Raw genomic sequence first — 26,161 nt, 5'->3', positions numbered from 1 at the left:
GTGGTCCAATGAAAGACGGCCATGTGTGTGCAGAGAGCAGATCACGTGGAGGGGAACTGAGGCCCCAGACACAGGACTGGGGCTGTCTCACGTCCTCCAGCCCCCTCCAACCACAGTAGAGCAGGGACAAGTCACCCCCACTGAGCCCCGCCAGAATTCCTGACCCGCAAAATGTGGTTGCTATTCCAGGCTGCTCAGTTTTGGGGAAGTTAGTTATACATTAACAGATAAATAAAATAGCTCCACAAACACTTGCTGACTGTAGATTTCTAGACTCTCTATTCCTACCACAGGGCCAAGCACATGAACCTTGTCCATTTGGCGAAAGGCCACTCCCGGTCCCCTTTTCTTCTAGAACGTGACCTCCCAGAGCTGGGCTCCACGGGGCACGGCGACTCACCAGGTTCTCATTGGTCAGCCGGGACATCTCCTGCTGGACGCCGAACTCCACCTGGGCCTCCGGGGAGAGCAGCAGCGTCTGGCAGAAGGTCTGCTGCTGCTTGTCTATCTCCTCCTTCAGGGCCTCCACCTGGGCCTTGAGACCCTCCACCTCCTCCTCGTGCTCACGGCTCTGAGCCTGCAGCTGGGCCTCCAGCAACCTGCACCCGGGAAGGAGGGCAGGTAACCGGGTGGCCTGTGTCTGTGCCCCCAAGTAGGGACCACACATGGACACGCAACAGGGGAGCAGCCGAGCAGGGACACAGCAGCAGCAGCAGCAATTGCATGAAACCAACAGGGGACAGACACGGAGGGGAGCAGGTCCACAGGGCCTGGCAGGCAAGCAGGCCAGCCTTCCTCTGGGAGGACAGGGAATCAAGGCCAAACACAGCACCCCTGGCCTTAGGCCTTTTTCTCAACCACCCTCATCCCTTTGTTCTTTGTTCCTGAGCACAGTCTATTGGTCTGGGATTGAGAGATTGTCTCCATGTCAAAATGTCATCAGCAGAAATAAATTTCTTATAGCATCTTTTCAATAAAAGCATCCATTATCTGCCCAAAGTTCACAAGAATCTCCTTGCTAAGACAAAACTCTGGTAGACTGAACTAGCTATATTACTTGCATATTTTCCCTTTAGTAGATTCTCTGCAAGTTTTAGAAAGATCCTTTCTTTTTACCTTTTTTTTTTGAATTTTTAAATTTTATTTATTTTTTATACAGCAGGTTCTTATCAGTTATCTACTGTATACATATTAGTGTATACACGTCAATCCCAATCTCCCAGTTCATCACACCACCCCCCACCCCCCGCCGCTTTCCCCCCTTGGTGTCCACACGTTTGTTCTCTACAGAAAGATCCCTTCTTTTTATTTACCTTACCCCCACTTCATCTCTGGCCTTTTATATACATTTTTTCCCCAGTCAAAATAGAAACTAAGACTAATTGCAAGTGATCTGGGGGGAGGTTTAAGATCAACTGCTGTCATGACAAGAAGCAGAGAGACCTAGAGAAGATCTGGAGAAGGTTGGGGAGAAGCTTCGGGGGAGACTCTCTGGGCAATTCTGGGAGACACCTTCTATTATGAGGAACGGGTAAGGAATTAAGGGAGGTTCCGAAGCAGCCTCCTCTTCAGGAAGTTAATTACTGATATGACTATGATGCTGTCTTCTTGGGCGTAACTACTTGAACAAACTTTCATCAAAAGCCTCCTGACTTGGTCACCCCACCCTCTCCCTGGGATGCAGATAAAGACTGTGATCAGAGCTCAGCAGAGTCAGGACCCTGGAAGTGCCTAGGAGACAGCTCCATGTTTCTGCAGTTCTGCTAGTTCTGCTGTCATTCTGGGAGGAGATAATTCCCACAAGACAGGAGGGAGCAAATCTACAAGGGAGCAAGAGAGAGGGGAAAGTCTACACCGGGAAGTCCCAGACGGAAGCGACCCCGTGTTCGGTCAGCTCCATGGCGGTACCAGGTGCGGTGCTTGGCCCCAGGGACTTCTCAGCAAAGTGACACAAATGAATGAAGAAATGACGGAGGGATGACTGATTCACCCATTCATCACAGGCAGCATCACCAAAGGAAAACAACAATGCGAGGACTGTGGAAAGTAATTTGGTAATTGAATCAGCCTTTTTAGGGGACACACAATATTTAGATAACATCCAATCTTGGCTACAATAAACTAAAAGTAATCACCAGTAAGTTATAAATTTAATGAGAGAAATAGACCGGAACGCCTGGGCTCTAGGAACTCTGCCCAAAGGATTCGTTCCCGGGTTGCGCTGTGAGTTTGCTGCTCACATCTTTCTTAACCTCCATGTAGACTGTAGTTGGGTGACTTAGTCCAGGGTTCTGTGCAAAGTCGGAGAACCCCTGCCTGAGCACACGGCTGGCCACTTCACCTTGCAGGTGAGAAAACTAAACGTTAGAGAGGTTTGAGGCCACTGCCAGTGGCAGATCTGGTTCTGGATCTCCTGAGGCATAGGGCTGTGCCTTTTTTGTTTTATTAATGCATTCATTTCTTTATGTATTAAAGTGCATCCTATTCCCCCTCCCACCCCAAAATAAAACAAACTTCTAGATGGGACAGGAATTTGATCTTACTCCAAAATAGCCACTATGATACAAGTAGCAGCTAATATTTATTCCATGCTTTCTACGTGGCAGGCATGTGCAAAGTGCTTCACCTTCATCTATTCCTTGCAATGACCCGAGGAGGCAGGTCTGATTCTGATCCACATTCTACCAGAGAGGAAATGAAGCCAGATGTCATGTTGCTCACAGGTGGGGCCACGTTTGAACCCACAGCCAGGAGACATGCTGCCTCGAGAACCAGCTGACCTCAACTTTCTTTTGCCAAGAAGAGAGGCTCTTGATACTGTAATGGGACCTCCATGACGTCATCAGCAGGCAGAACTCGGGAGACGATGCGAGAGGCACTGGGCTCCCGTTGCAGCCCGCCAGCATCAGGCCGAGGGTGCCGGGCACAGCACTCACGCCACCTCGCCCAGCCTGTTTCCTCTTCTGGGAAACAAGCCTATTGTTGGGAATCTCAAGTGCACGAAGCTATGCCACAGCCCTGAAAAGCCACGCGCTGGCAGGAAACGTGCGATGTGATCGTCAGGTTGTATTAATTCTGTGCACGTCTAACTTTCTTTGCTAAGCTGATCACCCAGGGCTGATGGCCAAAAGGGCTACAGATTCAGGCTCCAGTAGCACATGGAACCAGGTTCACATTCTGGATCTTCTGCTCAAGCAGCAAGTTCCTCACACCCTGCAAGCCCCAGTGTCCTTGCCCCATGAGCGTGCGGTGAGGGTCAGACATGGCGACCCTGAAGCGCACTTGGCGCTGGGCTGGTCAGCTCTTATGAGCTCCAGGCAGTCACTGCAATGGCGACTGGCACATGTGCTGGAGGGCAGGCTGCCAGGACCCCTGTGCTTGGAGCACGGCCAGCAGCTCAAATGCAGCTGATGCTCTCGGCTGATCCTGCAGTCAGGATGCTCAGTATGTAGCATGGAAGCAGCACAGACTCAGAAACCCACAGAATTAAGTTCCCCTCATTCTAGAGAGCCGTGCGCCTGCTGCCACGTTAACTCCCTCTAGTCCATTCCTTCACCTGCAGAGTGAGCGAGCTGCAGCCAGTGGCCTCTAAGGTCCCCGTGAGCCATCCAGTGCTACCACCTTGACCCAAACAAGCAGCCTTCACACAAAGTGACAGACGACGAGGCAAGGGGCTACCCACCAACACCCCTCCCCGTCTCACCCCCGTGAACTGTGCCCTCGCATCCACTCCAGCTGAAAAACAATGAAGCATGGACACAAGCGGACAGAACAGAGCAGACACGGGAAGAAAGGCACACATTTGACCTGGCAACTTGCTTTAGGCCTTGGTAGGCCAAGCCGAGCTCTCCATCTTCATTCAAGTATCCCCAATCCTCAGCCTTGCTAGAAATAAAGGACAGAAAAACAGGGCATCCAGTGTAGAGGGACAGAGAGGGCAGCAGAGAGACTACAGCCAAGGTGTGGAAAGGCAGGAGGGAAGGCTCCAGAACGCCCAGCTCCCCTCCTTTCCCTCCCATCACCAGCACCTCCTCCTGTGGGATCACTGATCACCCCAGGCCGGAAAGCACGCTCCTGAAGACAGAGCAGAGGGTGGCGCTTGCTCTGCTTATCTGCAGCATGGGCGGGGCAGAGGCATTTACCTGTGCTCACTCACGGTCCTTCCCACTACCAGAAGGATTGGGAAAAGAAAGGGAGAATCAGGGGAGATGCAAACAGGGCAGGGAGGAGAGGACCTGCGCAGGGTGGAAGGTGCAGACACTGAGCAGGGGCTAACTGGACAGGGCGGGGTCGGCGGCCTCCCAGATGCCGGATCTGGGGAGCAGCAGGGGTGGCACCTCGGGGACATCTGGCTCCGAGAGGACAGGGAAGGAGACCACATATTTTGCCTGCTTTTCAGTGTGTGTTTCCTTCCTGTCACTTCTTAAGGGCAGAAAAGTATTAACTCATCTCAACTCCTGCCCTCACTGCAGTCTTGCATAAAGAAACAGCTAATAACAACTTTGCTAATACTAACCAGCATGATGAGTGCTGAGCTTTCTTCCCTTAACCCTGGGACCCAACTGCATTACTCCTATTTACTCAACTGGGAAAGCAGGAGGCCAGATGCCTCCTATTTGCGAGTTCTTTTATCCTCTCCATTTGCCCTGTGTTTGCCCAACGCCAGCAGCGCAGCTCCTGGAGACCAGGCACATGTCACACACTCCTGCAGCACGGACCCCCCAACCCTACACAGCCCCAGGCACACGTGAGGCCCTCGAAGGCCAGCGGGACTGGGTGGTGGGCGGCAGGCAGAGCCCTGCTGTCCCCACTAGATTTCGGGCCGTCAGTCCCTGCTCCCAGAGGCCTCTGCTCCTGCTGGCTGGATCCCAGCTTTCCTGGCAGGAAGCACGAAGCAGGAGCTGCGTTCACACTGCTTGCTATCAGGACCAGTAACCCCCTCCTAACCCTCAGGAGGAAGACAATCGTCCCCAGGAGCATCTTTGGACATGGTCAGCCACTGGACCATGCCCTGCTGTCAGGCTGTGTGTGAGGTCTGGGGGTGCAGCTACCCATTACATCTCCCCCCAGCTCTGCCTCATGAGGAAGGGCCCAGCCCTTGCGGGGCTCACCCAGGCTGCTTCTTGGGCACAGCTGGTCACACAGACAGCGGGCCCGCCTCTGGAGTCCATGAAAAGGAGCAGAGGGAGAGCTAGTGATGAGAATGCTTTGGGAGCCGCTCCGTGGCCTCTGCCTCCTGGTTATGCTTGCTCTCCCTCCGGCTGGGTGTTTGCCCTGGGACCTCACACAGGCCTGATTCCCCAGATACTGCCTTTGCTTGAAGACTCTGCCGGCCCCGCCCTGCTTAGCTCTCGGCTGGTCTGTGTGTCCCATTATCCTTTCCAATACACACGTGGCCTGGGCTGTGCGAAGGGGGGGAGCCGATAGCTTAGGCTTTTCCCTTCCCAGCTGTTAACACTTACATTGAACTCAGGGCCTTTTAGCTAGTGCTTCAACCCAGAGGGCAGGTCACTGGGAATAACTCCTGGTACAGTTGGGGTCATCCTTGGGTCAGGCCCAGAGGTGGATGTGTCGTTGCTGAAGGGGCCCTCGGGGATCCCTTCCTCCAACTATCTCATTTCCACGTGTGCAGGGACACCAAGGGGGAGATGACTTGCCTGACACTGACACCTAGGCTAGAACCCAGGTGCCCTGTCTCCCGGCCTTGGTCTCAAGCCCTTTCCTGCCTCACGCTGGCTGGCCCCCCAGACCCCGAGGAGGGGCTGCCAGGCCTCTGAGGGTCCCCGCACTCCTACGGCTCCCAGCAGACTCCTCTGCAGGGGGGCACGCGTGTACTGCTGAGGCCTGCGGTGAGGAAGTTAGCATTCCTAATTCTGTAATAACATCCAGGCATCATGCACAAAGATTAGAGAGCCGTGCAGCCCAGTCGTCCCATGGGCTCAGGACGTCAGGCGCACGAGTAAATTAAAAACCAGTCAACCACAGACCTACTAGAGAATGGACTTGAGGATACGGGGAGGGGGAAGGGTAAGCTGGGACGAACTGAGAGTGGCATGGACACATATACACTACCAAACGTAAAATAGCTAGCTAGTGGGAAGCAGCCACATAGCACAGGAGATCAGCTCAGTGGTTTGTGACCACCTAGAGGGGTGGGATAGGGAGGGTGGGAGGGAGGGAGACGTAAGAGGGAAGAGATATGGGAACATATGCATATGTATAACTGATTCACTTTGTTATAAAGCAGAAACTAACACACCATTGTAAAGCAATTATACTCCAATAAAGATGTTAAAAAAAGGAAAAAAAAAACCAGTCAACCAACTCCAGGCCCATCTTTTGTTCCTGTTGAAGAGGTCTCCCTCCCACTCCTCCACACCACTGGGGGCAAGGGCCGGGGAGGGAGCGTCCCTTGGTGGTTTGAGAAGGAAACCCCCAAACAAACTCACGGGAAATTACTTTTTAAAATAAAGCTAAGTCCTTGATGTAACTTAATACCAACCCATATTCATGGAGAACCTCCTGTGTATGTGCCCCTGTGCTGAGCCCTGTTCCCAAAGAGGCCAGAGACACACACAAGAGTAAGCAGCGGGCAGAGCCTCTGACAGCGCCCAGGCAACGGCTCCCCTCGGCTAGGGAGCTCGTGTCTGGGCCAATCACCCACGCGGCTCCGGCCTCCTCCTTCACTGTGAGTGAAAGTGCTTAGCTGTGTCATCAGAGAGGTTTCTTCTGATCGGCAGTATATAACCTAAAACTGGAAATGGCGCGCACCAGAAAAGACCTGGGATAATATTATTTTCCCACTGTGGAGACTGTGAAACCTAGGACCCAACGACCGGCCCTCTGCCCAGCGGAAGGACCTGCCGCCGCATGGACAGACACAGGCAAAGTTCCAGCCAGCTCGGTGTCCCATTTCTACAAAGACCGCTTTGCGCTGCATGGATGTTCTCATTTCTTTACTTCCCACCCGGACTTTCTACCCAACTGCCCAAGAGATTCGGGGTCTCTGAGAAATGGGAGGCAGCAACCCCAATACCAGGAGCAAGAGGAATGTTGAGACCACAGGCCTGGCCACACAGGAGGGAGTTGTTCGTGGATAAATATGGTTATGCCATGGAATTACAGCAGACAGAAGTTGTGCTGATGGATCAGGACCAAGAGAATTTGGGGGAACATAAGGGAATGATCACCCCGTAGGAGAAAGCTGAGAGCTTCTAGGAGCAGCTGAGCTGGGTCTGTGAGAGGAGCTGAGCAGGCTCAAGCTGCCCCTCCTTCGCCCTGCCCGGCAGGACAGCCTGCAGCAGCTGGGGCTCAAGGCCAAAGGAACCGTAAACTCCAAGCCACCCTAAGGCGGCTGCACATACCCCTTCCTGGTGAGACCACGTCTCCATCCTCCTGCGCAGGCCCGTTAGGGGGTGAGTAATAACCCCAGGGTCAGCTGCCCAAGCCCAGGTGGCAACAGCAAACCTGCTCTCTGTGCCCAGGGCCTCATGTAGTTTCCCAGCACCTGCTGGGTGGAGACGGCCTGCAAGGAGGTTTCTTGGGACCTGAGAAAAGGTCCAAGAATGCACCCTAAGTCTTGCTCTGGAGTTCCACAGACTTGGGAAGGCTTGGGTGGAACGGGCCAGCAGCCAAAGGAACATGTTCCTGGAGCCAGACCTGAGCCCTGGCCACACCCCTGCCCCCACGCAGCTCTGTGACCTGGGTGCACGCCCAGAGGCGAGGCCAGCCTGAGAGCAGCAGGAACCTCTGTCTCCCAGCCCACCTGCCCGTCTCTCCCGGGAAGACCCTGATGCACTTGGTTCCAGACAGCCCTGAGAAGACGGCCTCTCCAAACACCCAGCCTGTCTGCTGCAGCCCAGCTCTGGGGCACGGACCAGCCTCCTCTTTACCCTAGTTCTGCCATTTATAAAATGGTAATAACGTTGCTGGTTTCTCTTAGTTCCCCAGGTGTGAAAATGAGAGAGCGTTTGGAAGCAGAAGTGCTCTACATATTCCTGTGGCTATTCTCAGAGCCCTCAACACTGGCTTCTTGCTCCAAATTTGAAAACACAAGACACAGTTGCAAAGATCGAAAAAGAACTCTATAAACTATGAAAGTTAGCAAGTGAAAATGTTCTGAACTTGGAGACCAGTACTCTTAGAGGGGCTGTGATTGGGTGGGGAGGTGTGTCTATACTCCCTCCAGAAATCGAAGCAAAATTCAGTGTATATGTTTTTCTAGGGAGACCATAAATTCTACAGTCACCCCAACTCCAAAATCATCCCTGCATAATACAATTTACATTTCAACCAGAACACTCTCCATAACAGGAAAAGCAACTCTGTCTTCAAAGCACCTCTGCAGGAAGCAGCCCTTGTTGGAAAGGATGCCCTCGCTGTCTGGGCTCCAGGAATCACATTCTAATCCTCCTGCCCTGCCAGCCTGCCCACTGCTGTCCTCCCTTGCTGCTGGGATTCAAGGAATTGGAAGAGAGACAAACCCACGAATGTCATTTCCAGGGGCGGGGCAACTGGGGCACTGGTTCCTCTGGCTTCCCTTCCCCGAGGCAGAGGCTCCTTTCTATACTTAACTGGGTTTCACAGGCTATTAATTCCCTATTGTACCCTGGGTTTGCTGGGAACTGAATTATTTTAAGATATAAGAAAAGCTATTTTTATTTTATCACCATCATCATTATTGCTGCAAAGGAAGACAAATCCAGGGTATTAAGCATCCCTTGGGAATACCTATACTTAGGTCTGGATGCCTGACAACCATCTGGATGAACAAAAAGGGGGCTGATAACAGGGATGGTCCATGAAGATCAGAAAGATAAGCACACTCGCTTGTCAAGACCAAGTCCCCAGTTTCCTTCTTCCCTTTAAAAAAATGTTAAAATATCACCTGTGTTCCTTTTTCTTATTCATCTCATTTCTTATCTTCACCCAAGATGATTTAAAATGACTAAATCTTGACTCAGTTTTGGCATTCAGAGATTCACCTTCATTTCCTTCTCTCCCTCCTCTTGAAATAAACTGAATTTCCTCCTGGGGGCCTGCTAAAATACCCTCACCTTCCGATCACCGACACCGTGGGCTGGGGGCAGCCCAGCCTGGGAGTCTGGCCTTCGGATTCTACCTTGACTCAGTTACAGGCCCGTCGTGTGCCTGAGTAGCTCAGTTTTCTCATCCACAGAAAGAGGGGCCAGATGAGAAGATCTGGGAATCAAAGCCCTGGGAAGTCCTCACGTCGTTCGGTGACACTCCTGCAAACAGGTTCATGCTGCACTCCCAGTGCCCACTACTGACAACTTTCTGGATGCACTTGCTGTTTTTAGCAATTTTAAATAAATGCTTAATGATTGATCAACATTCAGAAAGAGAGACAGGTAGCCAGGGAAAAGGCCAGCTCCGGTTTTACAAGCGCCCACAGAGGCACAGGTAATAATAGTGGCTATAAGAACACTGATGTTTACTGCATGCTTATCATAGGCAGGCACTGCTCTGAGGGCTTTGCACGGACTAACTCGCCTAACAGTCACCCTATGTGGTAGGCTGCTATGACCGTCCCCAGTTCACAGGTGAGGAAACCGAGCACTGAGCGGTTTGAAGTGTCCCTAAATAGCTGGTAAGCGAATGGAAGCCCCGTGCACACTCTCAAGTGCTCGGCTGCACTACCTCGGGGGCCCTGCTCTGTCCTGTGTCCCGGGGCCCTGCTGCCTCCCTCAGTCACTCTCTTTTGCCTTAACCCTGTGTAGCTCCTCCTTGAGGGGGGACCAGAAGTGGGAAAATCCTGGAATTTAGTCCAGGCTAACATCCAGGGAAAACTCCTTTTAGCCAATATGGTAGTGGTCACATTCTCCCACCCAATCTCTTGGGTTCCATGTCTTAAATGACAGGGCATGGGGCCCACTGTCGCGTGCGTCCACCAGCTGGGCTGAGTAAAGTTGGCAGACGGGGCAAACAGCTGGAGCAGCCCCTCTGCTACTACTCAGACGGGCTCACTTGGCACCTGCTTCCGTTTCAACGAGAAAAGCCACTCCCAGCCAGTCCTTCCCTCTCCCCCTGTCAAACCTCCCAGGGACGCTCCCTTCCCCAGTGCTTTTCAGAGGATCCGGGTTCTGGATGCCCCAGGGGTGCTCACTGGAGTCTCGCTGATGCTAACAGCAGGCTTCCTCGGTGCATGGGACTCACCGAGTCTGCTCCTCCTCATTTATCTCCTATAAAAACCAACACCCTGAGGCTGAGCGCAAGGTCAGTGCCTGAGGAGTGGCCCTCGCGCACCAGGCTGGGCAGGGCTCCTTCCCCGTCGCCTCCTCCAGGCACAGTGACCGCAAGGCGGGGCTTACCTGTTCGTCTGGCAGACCCCATGATAGGCCTCGATGGCGTCTTCCTGATCCACGTGCTTTTCACTGTTAGGCCAACTTGTTCTGGCATTGATGTTTGGCTCCTAGAACGTCCCAGATTAAAAAATAAATAACTCTGGTTATACAAACAATTGTCATGAAATGACTTTATACACAGAGGGAGAAAAACGAGCCTTTGGGAAAAGACAAAGGCACCAGAAGACTTCAGATAACAGCGGTTAATCCCCGGCAGGAACATGACTTTTAAAAATCACATTGGGAGAATCAGGGAGAATCACAGTCACAGTCAGAGGCCTGGCTGTGAAAGGCAGAGAGGGTGGAGGGGAGGCTGGGGGAGGCGGGGAGGGAGAGGCAAGGATGGTGTCCCTGGAGGAGAAAGCTCCCTGAAGGCGGAGGAGATGACTGAAATCTGTCTTAGTTTGGAATCCTGCACACTCAGTGCTGCCCACCTGCCCCAGCTCCCCTGCCCCCTGGGCCCAGGCCCAGAGAGGCCCAGGTGGCCTCCGGCCCCTCCCGCCCGCTCCTCAATCTGTGCAGGAGGGGGAAACATTAGGAACAAACGCTAAGTTGGACTTGTCACCCTGGGAGAGCTGAGAGAGAGGGAAGACTTTCTTTACCTGGGAAACAAAGTAAATAGCAAGGGGCAAGACCTGAGGTGAAAAACCAGGCCAAGGGGGCTGCTCAGGCTGTGGCCCAGGTTTACTCTAATTCTGAGCCTCATTCCTTTTGAACATGTTCCTATTGAGTAACTTCAGAAGATCCTAGAAACTTCCGCAAAGTCTCCTGTGAAAAGTCATGCTGGGAGGACAGCAGGTACCTTGCTCTACTTTTAGAGGAGACTCTAAAAGACGCTGCTATTTTAGGCTGAAGGCCCTCCTGCGTAAAGAAACCTAAGAAACACACCTCTCCCCCCACCGTGGCCCCAATGCCCCGCCCGCGGCCCCCTCTCCTCACCGAGCCCTTGCCAGCCCGGCAGCGCTGGTCGGCACTCACGATCTGGCTCCTCAGGATGAGCACCTCCTCCTTGCGCACCTCCAGCTCCTCGTGGGCCAGCTTGAGCTGGTTCAGCAGGAGGCAGTAGCTGTCAGGGGTATCGTGGGCGGCGCTGTGCTCTGAGGCCTGGTCGGCCACGGCTTTCCTCAGCTCGTTCAGCTCATTCTTCAGCTTCTTGTTCTCCGACTCCAGCTCCTGCCTCTGGAAGGCAGCCCGGCGACATACTCACTCCCTGGAGCCCGGGCACCGTCCCCGGGGGGCCTCCTCCTCCACCTTCCTTAACCACCTGCCCCGTCCACCTGGGGAGCTAAGAGCAACCTTCCCGTGTTAACGACGGGACACACAGTATACGTTCTGACTGTGTCAGCAAGTGGTCAAAGCTGGGGCCTGGACTTGAACCCAGACCCCCAAGTTATCGGTGCCAAGGATCTGACATGATGCCTGTATGGTCGCAATCCTCTAAGCGATTCAGTGGGGTTCGTATTTCTAGGTGTACTTGGCTATGAAACCCTTCTTTGTGGAAGTGCTAGGTTAACAATTTTAAACATGTTAACACAGGACTTCCTGGAACCCTAATATGTTAATGTATTTTTTAACTTTCCAAGAGAGAGTATAAAACGCCTGATACCCTAAACTTATCTGTCTAGAGAAGCCTCCCTGCCCCTCTCCTCTAAGGAGCGTCACATGGACTCGTGTTCTGGAGAACAGATCAAGAACATCGTTTTGGTCATACGGAAAGCCGCCAATTGCCAGTGCTAGCAGAGAAAACACTGCCTGTATACAGAGTCAAAAATACCATTGAAACTCAGTTTTGGAATGTATTTAAAATTTTCTAGGTAAAATATTTAACTTTGAGATGAAGTCAGATAATTTAAAGTCTGGTAATTACACATAAATTGCTGACAGGGCCCTGGAATATACGGGATTCAAAATTTCCCACAGAAAACCAAGAACATGGACAACTGGGCACTGGTTACACATTCATCACAGAGCCACAGGATCACAAAGCTAGGAGATCATTGGGTATAACCCCTTTACTGAACGAACGAGGAAGCTGAGGATGGAGCAGAGAAGGCTCACAGTGAGTTCAGAGGCTGGTCCAGGGTCCTTCCCACTACTGCACCACACACGTGGTCATTTCTGGGAGATTTGGGACCAGGCATGCAGACAAGTGATTCTGCAGAAATGAGAAGGGCCCTGGGGTGTGGTGATTACTGGTGAGTCTAGTTATTAAGTTCAGGAGTTGAGACTCCACTCAGAGCCTGGGTGCTCTTCCTTCTGGTAGCACTGTGCCCTCCCAGGACAAGCCAGCACTGCCTGGGGAAGGAGCACTGGGCTGGGAGGCAGGAGCCCTGGGTCCTCACTCTGGCTCGAGGTACAACTTTGTACCCCTGGAACCTCTGCTTTCTCAGGTGTGGTTCAAGGGACTGGGACCAGATGGTGGCTGAAGTTTCCTCTGGCTCTGACCAGAGTTGAGTGGGCATCAGAATCCCCAGAGGGTGTGTTAAAACCCAGACTGCCGGACCCACCCCAGAGCTGCTGATTCAGCAGGTCTGGGCTGAAGCCCAAGAATCTGCATTTCTAGCATGATCCCGGTGATGCCGCTGGTCCCAGGACCCCTCTTAAGAGAACCACTGGGATAGACCATTTTATCATCTTTAAAATGAGGGGTGAGATTGATGCCCCAATAGCCTGTAACAAGATCCCGTGTTCCTTTTCTTCCTCTGGGGCTAAGCCTCCCTCAGGAAAGACAGCTGAAGGATGGCATACAGAAAGCCCTGTAACAGGCATTTATCACAGCAAGAGACTCCCCTGCCCCTGGGAAGGTGTTAAATCTTTTAAATATCACATGAGAAAGTAAGTCTAATCAATAATTCAAAAGAGAAAAACCTACCTAGCACCCTCTTCTTATACCACTAGTGTGGCCCTAGTTGTTCAAAAAGCTGTGGGAATGACTCAGGGCTGTTCTCCTGAGCAGTATGGCTGTTACCAGAGTTATCTGCAGTCCTGTAAGTGGGACCAGGCTGAGTGGCCCTGGCACACTGGAGAAATTCCCAACTCCCAAGTCTCTGGGAAAGAGGACAGGGGAGTGGGAATGCTCCACCTAACGCCCCTTTTCTGTACATCCCCACGCCCGCCCGCCCGCCGCATCACTGCAGTAAGTGCAGGCCCGCTTGTCCTCAGACCCGAGGCCTTCCCCCCTCCACCCGGCCACCTCCTGCTGGACACGCTGGGAGAGCCCTCGGCCTTACATATCTCCATGCTGGTCTGGATTGTTTTTCAAAGTGATTCCATTCCACCGGCACATTTTACTCTAACTGAAACTGTATCAGGTAGGTAAGATACACGTGCCATGATAATAAATATATATTTGCTCTCTGGCTCTGGTTCCTGGAAGAGCTTCTTAAATTCTTGTAACCTCCTAGTGTTACAGGTGAGAGGAACATCTTCTTTATATTTGGTCTTAGTCCCTGGTTCCTGGCACAGAGCTCCTAAACCCTTGGAATTTCCTGAGTGATGAGGTGAGGGAAGTTTCTGTTATTCATCATAAGCCCCTTCCAACCACGCTGGAGTTTATGCTGAGGTAACTCTTGGAGGATGGGGGCTTCCAGAGGACCCAAGCCTGGGGTTAGAGCCCTGCAGCCTTCAGCCCACCCATCGACCTTAGGAAAGGGGAGGAGGAGGGCAGGAGATGGAGTTAAACGCCAACAGCCAATGATTTAACCTGTCATGCCTGTGTAACGGAACCTCCACAAAACCTCTCAGTGACAGGGTTAGGGAGCTTCCGTTGATGAACACACGGAGGTGCCTGGAGAGGGCTGGACACTCCGAGTCCCTTCCCACATGCGTCACACCCCTTCCATCTGGCCTTTCCTGAGTTGTACCCTTCACAGTAAACCAGTAATAGTAAGTAAAATGCTTTCCTGAGTTCTGTGAACCGTTCTAACAAATTATCAAACGTGAGGAAGGGGGCACGGGAACCCATGATCGTAGCAGAGTCCTGGGGACCCACCGATGTGATTGGCATCTGAAGAGGCGGCAGTCTTGTGGGGCTGAGCCCCTAACCAGCAGGGTCTGTGTTAACCCTCGGAAGTTTGTGCCACAATTGAATTTAATTGTAGGACTCCTAGTTGGTGTCCACAGAGAGCTGGAGAATTGCTTGATGTGGAAAACTCATACATTTTGTGTCAGGGGTGTTTGGAGTAAATACAAATTTTCCTTCATTTCAAAGATGAAGAAACTCAAGTGCGGGAAGGGGAAACTGTGGGCTTACGGCTCCACGTATTCGTAGACGGAAGCTCAGGACTGGACTTGCTGTCGCCCAGCACCATCATCCGTCCTCCATAGGGTGAGTTAAGGAAGCTTGTCTTCCAAGAATCTTACCTTCAGACTATTGTAGGCTAGATCTGCATCCTGGTCCAAATCTAAGTCACTACTTGGCTGTTCCGCCTGCATGGAAGAAGAGGCAGAGAGGTGAGCACGGGCTGCAAGGCAGCTGCTCCACAGGACGATTTCCCACCACGGTCAGGACGCGCTTGTTTTGCCCTTGCTTGTGCCCGGCACTCCCACCCTCTGTATGTCCGCTTCCTTCCTGCCAAGATGCAGCTCACTACCTCAGGCCACCACGGAGCTCCCTCCTGCCTGCCCACATCCCCTGCATAACTTTATTCACACGATCTTCACAAGCACCTACAGGTTGAACACAAATAACACTGTGTTATGGGTTGAACCACGTCCCCAAAAAGATACACCGAAGTCCTAACCCCTGGTACCTGTGAATGTCACCCAGTTTGGAAATAGGGCCTTTGCACATATAATCAAGTCAAGATGAGGGCATTAGGATGGTCCCTAGTCTGCCGTTACTGGTGTCCTTATAAGAAGGGGAGAAGACACGCACACAGGGAAGACCCCCCCACCCCACCCCGTGAACTGAAGATGGAGGCAGAGCTGGGAGTCACGCAGCTGCAAGTCGAGGAATGCCAAGGGCCGCCAGCAGCCCAGACACTCAAAGAGAGGCATGGAGCAGATCCTCCCCAAAAGCCTTTAGGAGAGCACGGCCCTGTTGACACCTTAATTGTTGGCTCCTGGTCTCCAGAACCATGAGAGAATAAAGTTATGTTGTTTTAAGCCATCTAGTTCATGGTACTTTGTTTCAGAAGTCCTAGGAAACCAGCACTGTTAGACTTGTGTGCTTATTAGGAAGGTTAACATATAATAATGATGTACTTATTATGAGGTTTAAGAGCCCCTCTTCATTTTTTTTGGCGGCGGGGGGGGACGTGTGTGTGTGCACATGTATATTGCTTTCCCAACTAAGTCACTCTAAGCACCTTGTGGAGAAGCTGCTTCCTCTACGTCGCTCTACAATAGGCAGTGTGACAGCTGGCCCACTACGGAGCACCATGAATGCTGTCTGACTTCACAGCTCCACAGCTGGTGGGTGTGGAGAGCAACAACGGGAACACCAGCCCATTAGGACTCAGCCGAGCCAATGACTCCTATCATTGTTTGGCAGCTATTGGACTTGACTTGTCCAATGAGAAGGGGTAGAAACACCTTCACAAATGGTTAACTGCTCGGGGTGATTTCAAGTAGTGAGTGATAGTCCCTGAATAAGATGGGTTTTTGGGGCTAAAACCTGACAGTGCTTAATTAGGTATCCACAGTGCTAGCAACCTGAAGTCCAGCTGTGGATGGATTCGGTGGGTCCCAGGCTTGGAGACTGGGGCTGGATCCAGGTCAAGGACTGTGACACTGGCTGCACTGTTTCCAGCCTGCAACCTGGGAAAGCGACGCTCCAGGCTACCAGTCTCTGCTTCGTCTCCCACCATCCCCAGTGGTAGGGGATGTGACTGCTCAGGGTCAGCTCATAACCCGCTGGCCTGGGGAGAGGGCTGCACCTGTGTTCTACGTAGCATGGGCTTGCCGCACGACCATGGATTACTGTTGAGTGCGTTAGGTTCTTGGAAAATGGAAATCGTCTATCCAAATCTGAGGAGCTGTATCAGGGTGGACCAGCAGTTATGTTTCTAAGTGGACAGCCCGCTGGAATCCCCCCGATAGCCGTGGTGACTTTGCCAGGCCCGGGGAAAGGGAGCCAGATGGCTGGGAAGTCAAACACATGGATGGACTGTCCCAGAGCCCCCACCGCATGACAGGCTAGGTGACTCCCTCGCTGACAGGCTCCCTACAGACCTCCCTGTCATTCCTCATCCAGAGCCTGGCCTCTCTCTATAGCCAAGACCTGGGCCATATCGCTCCAGACCAGAGACCTAGGTGGCTCCGAATTTCTCTTGGGACCCAGGGCAGATCCAAGAACATGATCTCTGAAAGCTCAGTTTCAGGGTTTCTGCAGAGGGATTCCATACTCTCCTCCAGCCCACTTCTGCCTTTCTTACCAAACTCTGGCAGAAACAAGGTCATTCTTCTTAAACAGAGATCCTCAATGCACGTTACAGGGCTGTGAGCCAAGCCTGCGGTTCTAACTTTTGCTCGGTGATTATTTTTTAATGAACGATATACCCCTTTTTATCCGGTTTCGAGACAAGCAGAAGTCCTAAAGCCAAGATTCCAAAACTATTTGGCATTTCTGCAGTGGGGAGCCTGGAGAGTGAGCCTTCAGGGACAGCTGGGCGGCCAGGAACTTTCACGTCAGGCATTGTCTGACGTCTGTGCAGCTTTTCATCTATTTGATTTGTGCTCGCCTGTCAGGGCAGATTCTCTTCTAATTGAATGAGTCATTTATAAACCTAATCCTTTCACCCTCCATTCTGAATCTAATCCACCTGAAAGATTTAAATCCATCAGCAAGATTTACCTCCCCACTTACTGCTCAGGAAAAACCCCAAGAATTTACCAGTAATACCGATCAACATCTGTATCACATTTGATTGGAAAGGGAAGTTGGGTGTTACAAAAGAAGAAAGTGTGTAGGGGTGGGGTGGGGGTAGGGCTGAGGATGCAGGGAGAGGGTCAAACCCCGCAAGGGGCAACTCAAGCCTGAGAACAGACCCAAGGCCTTTCACAAACCCGCAGTGAGGTCAGCTAATGATATGAGCCATGTCCGAAACGGCCTCATATCCCATTAGAAGCAGTCCTCATAGCAAGTGGAGGACCACTTGCTCTCTATTCCTACAGCACCAACCTGTTTGTACTCAATCTGGCATTTATTTGAGTGCTACCAATGTTATTTTTTATTCTTCACCCGTGTTATGTCTGGTCCTCCTAACCTAGATTACACATTCCTCGAATTTATAATCTAGTTAATGGGGGGATTTCTCTTCGGTTTGTATCTCCCCCATTTAATAAACACTTTGAACACCTATTATGAGTCCGGCACCAGCACAGTGCTGAGCATAGCATAGGTGCCCAATGGGTCCTTGGGATGGAGTGATACATCTGGGGACACTAAGGTTTCAAAAAATATCTTTTCAAGACCCAAGACACTGATGATAATTTAGATTGAGGAGAGGCTGCAGTCCTGGGTGACTGCAAACTTGGTCTGCCCCTGACCCAATGGGACTAAACTCAAGTCCACACCAGATTCCAGGTACAAACAGGCATTGATTTTCTCTAAGATTTGACTTTCGCTTATATAGTCGACCCTTGGATCACATGGGTTTGAACTGCACAGGTCCACTTATTCATGCATTTTTTTCAATAGTAAATACTACAGCACTACACAATCTGTGATTGGTTGAATCCTCAGATGCAGAACCCAGGGCCGACTATAAGTCACAGGTGAGTTTTCAACTGTGCAGAGGGTTGGGCGCCCCTAGCCCGAGTTGTTCGAAGGTCAACTGTGTTTATACTCTAATTACACCCTGGTTCTCTTTGCAAGTGGGTGACAATGACACAGGCTCCCTGCTGGCTTCACCACTGGAAATTCTTTGCCCTGAAGGTACTGGGGAAGCTGACTCCTGTCCGACTGGAGTGATGTGGGCACTTGCAGAGAAGATTCAATACGCCATCAAGACAAGATGAAGCTCTTCCCTGAAACCCAGCCCCAGCATGACCTCTCGTGGTCACACCTGACCCCGTGAGCCCTGGCAGGAGTGAGCTGGGTCATTCTGACGCCAGCACCCTCAGGGTGCGGCCCTGTGGGCTCGCAGCTCCTTCACGCACCGGGATTTTCTTGCTGTCCTGCTGTTCTTTCTTCTCCAGTTGCACCTGCAGTTTCTTCCTCTCCTGCTCAAGCTCTCGCACCCTCTTCTGCAGCTTCAGGAAGACTGTCAAGTCCATGGCTGCCTTCTCCAGGCCAATTTCCTTCCGAGGAAGACAGGGAGCAGGAAGAAGAGGTTTTAATAGCACAGATGCCTTAGGGAACACACGGCACCCTCAGTGTCAGCTGTCTCCATCGGCCGTCTGTCCTCCCTCTCCCTCCCAAACATCAATCCACGCCTCTGACACAAAGACAATGCCAACCATCATTCTCATGTTAAAGTTGGTGCTCCAGGCTCATTTTCTGTCTACATAACATCTGAGTCTCAGCCACTTATATTCCTCCTGTGTGAGCCACCTAAGATGACCAATCATATACTCTAGGAACAAATGGATAAAGACACAGCCTTTTTATTTGGAAGTTAAAAAAGAGCTCATTTCTGGAAAATGGTCTCACACAGAGAAGTTGTAAAACTCAGGATATAATGCTTCCTGATGAAGGATCAACGTGCTTACTAATCACCGTTAAATGTGCTGTCGAACACCACTTGACTGCACCTTGAATCAAAATCAACGCTTGTCCTGCCAGGGAACCCATTTATCTAACAGATCCTGCAGCATCAATTTCCCAATAGATTTCTTCCTTCAGATTCATGCCTGGGTTTGTCCTCCAGGGTCTGTCACGTGTGGGTGTGCATGGACAAACATGTGTATCGGCACAAGCATATCCACATGGATCTTAAAAGTACATGTTTGTACATAAGGGACAACATAATTTGGTTCAGCCAGCACTTAATGAATGCTTTGTACTTAGCCAGCACTAGGCTTGCTGCTGTGGCCAATCCCAAGAACCAGCCTCAGCTTCCCGGAAGAACATAAATCCACTGATGGACGTGCTTATGTCTGCACGTAAACCGTCACATATACAAACACCTGGGTGGTGCATCTGGAGTTCAGGCTGACCGAAGTCTCTGGGACCCAGACTTAGGAGACTGCAAAGCAAAACCAAGGGCCTTAAGCCAGCATTTATTAAATGCTTACTAAGTACATACAGCAGGCAGCAAACCATACCAAACTGTACAGCAGACAGACCTTTACCTGGAGGACCTCCTTTTCTATCCTTCCACCCTTTATTCCATCACTCGCCATCTCTCACCATCCTTCACTTCCCTTTACAGCACTTAACGGTACTCGCAATTGTATTATAAGCTTCTTCCATCAACTGATTAGTGTCTAACTCTCCATCAGACAAGCTCCACGAGGGCAGGGACCTTCTCTGGCTCAATCACTGCTGTTTCTCCAGTACCCACCAGCAGTGCCTGGCACAAGGATGTGATCAAAGCACATTTGTTTTTATAACCGTCCCTCTTCCACATCTATCTTCATGTGCTTCATACGGTTTTACGTGCTTGTGATTTTCTGCTTTTCAAATGCCAGAGGAAAAACTGTGTGTCTATGTACCTTTGATAAAATTACTCACAGACTGTAAAGACCACCGTGTGACTAGAGGCTATTACCGACAAAGATACATTTTGTTCAGCACATATCTGCTGTTTCAAATATTTGTTGCTGTCCTCTGAGTTTTAGCCAGCTTCTAAGTCAGGAAGGGAAATTTTCTTGTTGATATTACTATATGTGCTGTGATACTAAATGGGGATGATAAATTATATCTCTTTTAATGACTCAGATGTTCCAGCTATTTCACCTCTCTGCAACAGGTCCTCAGTTTTGCAAGAGGAATCAGGTATCTTCCTTTATGGAGAGCGGGAACAATAATGTATTGCCTTGCACAGTAAATATGAACTCCAGAGAACCGTCTATAAAGTCTGCCGCAGTCCAAGTGACCCTGCTGTCAGGAATGAGTCCAGGGAACTGTGGTCCCAGAAACAGAACAGCGCTGGTGGGGGAAGCTCCACACAGGTCACAGACCCTCCCTCTGGAGCACAGACAACAGGCAAGAGCCTGTCTTACTCACCTCCGCCTGTTGGAGGGCATCCTCTGCGTCTCCGACCTCAGATGTCGAGATGGAGGGGTAATTAGAGTCAGATTCTAAGCTACTCTGGTTTGATGGGTTCCGCCTGTGGCCTGGGATTTGCTGTTTAGGGAGAAACATGTGAAAACACATAATGAACTAATGTTAACAAGAACTATTATTTTTCAAATAACAGTAGACTCTAGAATTGGACTTTGCCTCCTTTGTCAACAAAAATAGGTACCACTGTTTCTTGGAATGATGGCTAAACAGAGCTGTTCCCACGAGAAATTTCACCTACAGTTCTTACATCCGTCCAGCTAAGCGACAAAATGACACTTGGAAGAGAACACAGTTCTACAGCGGGTCTGTGTTCCCTCTAAATGAAATGCAAATCCGTAACATTGGGCCAATTTCTCTGAAAAGCCCTGGGGAAAAGACCCTTAACCCCCGAACAGCCTGAAGTACACAGACAGTCCTGTCACCGTCTCCCTCTTGAAGAGAACACTGCACACCGGCCCCTCAAGGCCCCTGCTTCAACCTGCACTCCACCAATTCTGTTTCTGAAAATAGTAAGCATATTAGAAATAGAGCTTATCATTTATACTGTTCACTTAAAAATTACTCTTTTCCCCCCTTGCATCTGATTGGGCGCTGAGAGTAAAAACTGATCTTGGTAGGAAAGTTTTAGATTTCTATATATGTTCCTACTCAGCTTCTCTTCCTGGTTCCTATGCAATTAACTTATTCAGTCTCGTCTGAATACGCCTTTCTGGAGGGAATAGTTGCATGGGGTAAAAGAGAATGACAAATCTTGAAACATGAAAACGTTCCCCTGTATCTGCGTGGCATCGAGGATTAGGAGAAACCGTCAGGCCCTTGCAGGTCTGCCTGCAGTTCGTGCTCCCCATACCATTCCTGTTCAACCACAGGGATTCTCCCAGAATAGGAAACAAGAAAGAGAACACATTTACGTGGGTGGAATTTTCCTTCAAGTCCTAACCGAGATCTTCATAAGACCCCAAAGTTGGGAAAGGAGCTGCCCTTGGGAAGGACTCACTGCCCAGCTACTTGCTTGTGTGAGAACCACCCGCGGGAGGGGTGACAACTGACACGGGGAGGCGACACTGTTCGTGCCGCACCGGTCACCGAGCATCGCTGTGCCAGACGGCACTGCAGAGGCAGCGGCGCGAGGACAAGGGCTGCAAAGCCGGCGGGCGGGAGGACCGCCCTCCTTGCCTTTATGATGGTCATCTCGTCCCGAAGGTTGTCGTATCTCTGCTCCAGCCGGGAATATTCCTTCACGAGGTTCTGGTACCGGGAGCGTTCCTCCTCCAGCTCCTTCTTCATCAGGAGGTTTTCCTGGACGGAGCTCTGGGCAGATTCATCTGGAAAGCAAGCGCACGGAGCTGCACTTTTGCTTGGCATGGCTTCCCCTAGAGCGTGACCACTCGTGCCTTCTGACTAAACTCTTGTTAAAAGGCTGCCCACAACAAGCTCACAACACATATACTTGGCGAGTTTATTCAGCGACGTCACCCTCTGCAGAGCCCAGGGAGGTTTGCTCCCAAGGCTTGGCTGCAGTCTTCGGAGCGGGGAAGGCCCACTCTGCCCCTAGGGGCTGGGGAGAGAAGCCGGCCGCACACACGACAACTCGCTCGGCTAACAGGCCAGACTCTCTCTTACAACAACTGTCATAGCAACTGCTGGCAGCAATGCTGGAAGAACCCAGGTTCTGTTCCAGAGTTTCTTCCTTATTCCTGGTCTTTCAGGTTCTTGTGCAGAGAGATTAAAGGAGATGCGAGGAGATAAGGCCGCAGGTTAGGTGGGGGGAAGGAGGGAAGGCAAAAAGGTAACATGGGCGGGCTTTTCTCCCACCAAAACTTATGATTCATATCAGTGGAAAGAAACAATTTTTAAAGGGAAATTTAAGACAGTTAAAGGCCATGCTGGGTGAGTCTGTGCACTCAGGTGATTAAAACTCCTGAAACCAAATGTCGGCAGCGGGATCTTAAAGATCACCCTTCTTTTTCATCTCTCTCCCGTTGAAACCCTTTCCCCACTGCAGCATCCTGACTAACTACACGCTTGGTAGAAATCTTTGGGGAAAATCAGTGTGGAAAAGAACTTCAAATCCAAATGAAAAGGCCTGCACTTTGGCACCTACCTTTAGATTGGCACAGGATTTGGTTGTCACTTTGGTACCTACCTTTAGATTGGCACAGGATTTGGTTGTTAAGCTGGTCCTTCTCATCTTTCAAGAGCGCATTTTCTTGCTCCAGGTCTGCAACTCGCTGAAAGAGACAGCAGGGGGAAAAATATTTGCCTGCGAAGCCGGGCAGAGGAAAGGCTCCTTTTGTGAGGTTTGATCTTCAGCTGGCTATGTTTAAATGCTCTTTTTACTAAAGAAAATTGAATCTGCCAAAGCTGCTTTCATTTGGGGATTAAAATTGTACACTGAAAGAAAAATCCCATTAGAACAGGGCAGATGAGTTTACCACTGTTTATGGTTTTGCAACGCCCACAAAAACCTCATGAAAAGTCTACGCCAAGCTCATATGCTGTGTTCAGGATCTTACACTGATAACTGGCCTTCTTGTATTTAGTTCCGTGTCTTGGTACATTTTGAGCTCTCATATTTGAGTCTCAGGAAAGCCTAAAGCTCACAATGAAGAATTATCCCTGGTCTTCACCCAACCCTGCCCGTGTCTGTCTCACTGGAACCGCACAGCTCAGATGCTGGGGAAGGGAAGGAGCCTTGCTACTGACTTTCAACTAGAGTATGTGAATTATGTGCAATGAAGCTGCTATTTTACTAAGCACAGTACCCTGTGCTAGGTGTGGCAAAAGACAAAAAAATGAGGGTAAGACAGGCTCCCAGGTTTTGGTCTGAGTGATAAGCATAAACAATCTTGCTCCCTTTGGTTGAAGAAATCAGTGCTGGCTATCTTGGGTACATTTTATGACCTACTGGGGAGAGGCTTCTTCCCAACCTGTGTAGAAAGAGCCTCAAAATGCCATCCTCAGTACAATAACAGAACACGTGATAACTAGCCTGTGCACAGTAGCTGAGACTAGATGGTGACCTACCAGAATTGCTACCTAGGAGATTGTGGCACGGAATCCAGGGGGAGAGAGGATCACACAGTTCCCAGAGGACCCACCTGCACTCCCCTGAAATGCTGCTAGACCCCGTGGCAGGAAAAGCAGGAAAGGAGGCCCCAGGGATGCTGGCTAAAGGGCAGAAGCCTTGGAGAGGTTTGAATTCCAACTGGTTAGGTTTCAATGCCATCTTCCCTTCCTCCTGGCTTTAAAGATAAGCTTAAGGCACCAAGAGGTGAGTTAAGAGAACTGCGCCCCCCAACCCCCAGCATCCGGTAGAAAGGGTCAGGAGAGAACTTCAACAAGGCTGGAGTCCAGGAGTGAGGTCTGCTGTTCTCCCCTTAGGAATTCAGAAGGCAGTGACTCCCACTTAGGTGCCTTGGCCCCTCTGGGGAGCTGCTGATAGTCTGCAGGAGGCGTGCTCTCTAAGGATCCTTACAGAGCAGAGCAGACACACAGTACTGGCAGAGGCTTGCAAAAAGCTCCAAGCCATCTGTTAACCCTCCATTAACACGACCCAACTCCTTCAAACTTCAAGGAGGTTTCAATCTCCTTCAAAATGTGGCTCAAAACTACCTTCCAGGACACTGTCCCATCCTGGCAACAGGACACTGCAGCTCCTTTTCAACCTCAGTTCAGATGGACTCAGCTTCCCTCGTCAGCTCACCTGCGGATGTACTGCTGAGAGTTACAGGAATGAGGCTCTGACTAGTGAGTGCAATGCTGGCACTACTCTAGGTCGAGAACCACTGGCCTTAACGTCTTTATATTCAGCAGACCCCTTCCCACCAAGTAGATTATTACCCCCTTCATGGTCAGGAACTCTATGGAGAATCAGGCAAAGGACCATGTTCTGCCTCCCCACAGGATATCAAGTGAGATAAGGCTGGTAAACATGTATACCCTCATGTAACTAATTATACCAAACTGTTATCTTCGTCGACAATTTATTTTTTATTATAATGAGCACAACTGATGTTTTGTGTCTACAGAGAGTAAACCTGACTTGGTGGTGAGGGCAAAGTATAAAAGAAAAAGCATCGAGATGGATGTTGTTTTATCATCAAAGGCTCCCACTTGCTGAGCCTAGTTCTGGCCCTCGGGGTGACACAGGGCAAGGCTGTCACTCATCTATCAGACACTTCCTGATGCGCTGCTCTGTACCAGGAGCCTTGCCAGGGGCTAGGGGATGCAAAATGAACAAGACTCAAGGTAGCTGCCCACAGAGAGGGCCCAGCCTAGCAGGGGTGAGGAACAGGTGGGTAACAGTGAGAAAACAGGTAAGGGCCATAGCAGGTTTCTGTAAAGCAGGGTTTCTCAGCCTTGGCGCTACGGCCCTGCCCCCTGGCAGACGCTCGGCTACCTCACCCGCCTGCTCAGCCTAGACCAGAGGCCTCAGCAGGACCCAGGGGCCACGTTCCAGGCTGTCACATCATCAGTACCCAGCCCGACGCGGGCACCTAACGCTTGTTGAACGAATGAATTGCCCTGCAGATCCAGTTAAGGAGCCTAAGCTTTCCTCGTGAAAATATCAGAACTCCTTTAAAGGGTCTTTTTTTTGTTTTTTGGTTTTTTAAATGGGTTTATAGTTGACTAAAACATCTAGAAGACATGAGCTTGTTTAATCAAATAATTCAATTCGGCTCAGGAGGCACATACACCACAGGAAAAAAGCACTCTTTAAATTCATCTAATTTGCTGTTATTGGATGCAGTTCACCACCCAATGACCTCACGTGTGCCTTTAAATTAGCTTGGCAAATACTCAAAATAGCTTTCCCTTTTCTAGGTGTACAAGTCAAGTCAAACTGAAAACAACCAACAGAAGAAACCACGTGGTGTGAACCTCTACGAAAAAAGCCCACCCAGGGTGCAGCCAGAGTGAAGGTCCACCTGGTGCCGCAGTCAGGAGGGCAGGACTCCAGTCCCCCTCGGAGACGCAAGACTGCAACCTCTGAACCCGTGGACCCCGGTGGGTGGCTGTTCAGATCAGGCTGTGAAGTAACCAGACCCTCCATGGAGCTAGGACTTCAATTCCCTGAACCACCTTCTGTGTACACGGGCAGCTCACAGCGCAGGTGGGCACCTGAGACGGCTTCCAGGATCACTCACAGCGCTCACCACTGGCCTCTGAGCATCCTACAGGCAGGCAGTGTCCCTCTGAAGCGCAGCGTGTCATCTGCCCAGTAGAGGGCGCATGCCACCACCACGAGGCTGGACCTGAAACCTCCATTCCTCTGAATGCAGGCGAAGATCATGAAGCTTCATTGCAACCACCTGTGATCTAAAATCTCAGCCAAGACTCCAGCTGGCGGGGCAGCCACGGTCATGAGCGTGTACCCACTAAAATCTTCTGTTGTGCAGGCGCCTCATTTCTTTCCTCCGTCTCCCTCCAAGGCTTTGATTCCAAAAGACAGGCCTCTGATGAACTCAGCTTTGTTATTCTAAGCCGTTCATCAAAGTGGCATTGGGGAGCTTTGCTTTTCTTCCTGCCTGAGCAGTTCTGGAGGGAGGCGCACAGCAGGAGGGGTGGGCCCCATCTCAGCTCCACATCCCAGGGGGCGCAGAGAGTTCTCCCCCAATCA

General features: G+C 50.9%; 1 protein-coding gene across 5 annotated transcripts in view; it reads right to left on the bottom strand.

The window, feature by feature from the left end:
• MYO5B (myosin VB) overlaps positions 1-26,161 on the bottom strand; it is a 366,352-nt gene that overhangs the window by 17,863 nt on the left and 322,328 nt on the right. For 3 of the 5 annotated variants that reach the window (XM_057526676.1, XM_057526677.1, XM_057526680.1), the window contains exons 23-31: positions 22,685-22,769; positions 21,715-21,863; positions 20,479-20,598; positions 18,468-18,608; positions 14,727-14,792; positions 11,304-11,543; positions 10,332-10,432; positions 3,808-3,885; positions 401-599 (exon numbers count right to left, since the gene is read on the bottom strand). In XM_057526676.1, coding sequence (XP_057382659.1) covers positions 401-599; positions 3,808-3,885; positions 10,332-10,432; positions 11,304-11,543; positions 14,727-14,792; positions 18,468-18,608; positions 20,479-20,598; positions 21,715-21,863; positions 22,685-22,769 — 1,179 coding nt within the window. The remainder of the gene's footprint in view (positions 1-400; positions 600-3,807; positions 3,886-10,331; positions 10,433-11,303; positions 11,544-14,726; positions 14,793-18,467; positions 18,609-20,478; positions 20,599-21,714; positions 21,864-22,684; positions 22,770-26,161) is intronic. The other 2 variants (XM_057526678.1, XM_057526679.1) reach the window with 2 other exon arrangements.

Source organism: Balaenoptera acutorostrata, chromosome 13, assembly GCF_949987535.1.
Source record: "Balaenoptera acutorostrata chromosome 13, mBalAcu1.1, whole genome shotgun sequence".
NCBI classification, from domain to species: domain Eukaryota; kingdom Metazoa; phylum Chordata; class Mammalia; order Artiodactyla; family Balaenopteridae; genus Balaenoptera; species Balaenoptera acutorostrata.
Note: the sequence above shows the minus strand (reverse complement) of the source record. Positions and strands in the feature narration are given on the sequence as shown.